The sequence below is a fragment of the Lolium rigidum genome, chromosome 7, assembly GCF_022539505.1.
Source record: "Lolium rigidum isolate FL_2022 chromosome 7, APGP_CSIRO_Lrig_0.1, whole genome shotgun sequence".
Taxonomy (NCBI): Eukaryota; Viridiplantae; Streptophyta; class Magnoliopsida; order Poales; family Poaceae; genus Lolium; species Lolium rigidum.
In genome coordinates this window covers 289,965,870-289,966,958 of record NC_061514.1, presented here as the reverse complement: position 1 = coordinate 289,966,958, position 1,089 = coordinate 289,965,870, and the positions used below count along the sequence as shown (strand labels likewise).

Sequence of the window (1,089 nt, the reverse complement as noted above, 5' to 3'; positions counted from 1 at the left end):
ATAGCAACATCTAATTATTTGAGCTTCCTGCCAGATCTAGCATATATTTCCATCAAATGATATGTACTTGAAGTGCATACTTAACTTCTAGATTATTTTCAAAAATTATTTCTTATGATTTTGCAACTAAAATTTCTCACTGGATATTCATGCACAACGTTTCGGGATACTAATTTTGATTATTATTTTTTGTTTATTTTTATTGAGAATACCCTATAACTATCACCTTATATGCATTGCATGGATAGGAAATAACAAATATATGTATTCTTTTGTAATTTGTTTAGCCGATCATGACATCCTACGTCGAAGGATCCCCGGTTAAGGCACTTATTGTTGACGATTCGGCTGTTGAGACCATGGTTCTCACCGCCATGCTGCGTAAATTCCACTGTGAGATTACTACGGCTAAGAATGGGAAAGAAGCAGTGCAAATGTTCCTCGAGGGGAAGAAGTTTGACATTATTTTTCGTGAGAAGGACATGCCCGTAATGTCTGGGCCTGAGGTATTAGTTTTCCGTTTCTTCCATGTGGAAAAATAGCTATTTATTTTTGCTGAATAGTTTGCTTGAAAATGTACTTCTTGTGTTATTTGGTAGGCAATTGAGAAGATCCGTGCTTTGGGAGAAATTCATGTGAAGATTGTTGGAGTATCAGTTGGCGATAATGCCCAAGAGGCGTTCATGAGGGTCGGCGCTGATGAATTTCTGCCGAAACCAATGAAGCTTGATGTTGTCGGAGCTATAATTCAAGAGATCATCAAGAAGAAGAAGAAGAATAACGACACTGTCCAAGCCTAGCCAAGTGTCCTACATAAAGAGAGGGAATAATATGTTGAGCTCATATATGTATGAGCATGCCTGTATTTTCGTATTTCTCTAGTATTATCGTATTGTCGTCTTATTTCCAAAATCATGTTAAAGATTGTCTTTAGCAAGAAGGACAAGGGAGGCTACCAATAATTAGATTGTATCCATGTAATATGTATCTCCTTCAATTTGAATGCATTAACTTTGGATTACTTTTTATGTGTAAGGTTCCAAGAAATCTACAAAAAAAAACTCAATGGAATTGGAATTAAATTAGGTA

At 35.9% G+C, this 1,089-nt stretch overlaps 1 protein-coding gene across 1 annotated transcript; it reads left to right on the top strand.

The window, feature by feature from the left end:
• Nucleotides 1-293: 293 nt before the first annotated feature.
• LOC124672968 (two-component response regulator ORR42-like) lies at nt 294-800 on the top strand. The gene is made up of 2 exons (XM_047209114.1): nt 294-506; nt 600-800. The coding sequence occupies exons 1-2, from the start codon at nt 294-296 to the stop codon at nt 798-800; spliced, it is 414 nt and encodes a 137-aa protein (XP_047065070.1).
• The last annotated feature ends 289 nt before the right edge of the window (nt 801-1,089 follow it).

What these genes read in the sequence shown, in the direction of transcription:
- LOC124672968 (XM_047209114.1), top strand. Translation starts at nt 294, where the DNA reads ATGACATCCTACGTCGAAGGATCCCCGGTTAAGGCACTTATTGTTGAC. An exon ending in CCGTAATGTCTGGGCCTGAG is followed by an intron (nt 507 to 599) that starts GTATTAGTTTTC and finishes GTTATTTGGTAG; the next exon opens with GCAATTGAGAAGATCCGTGC.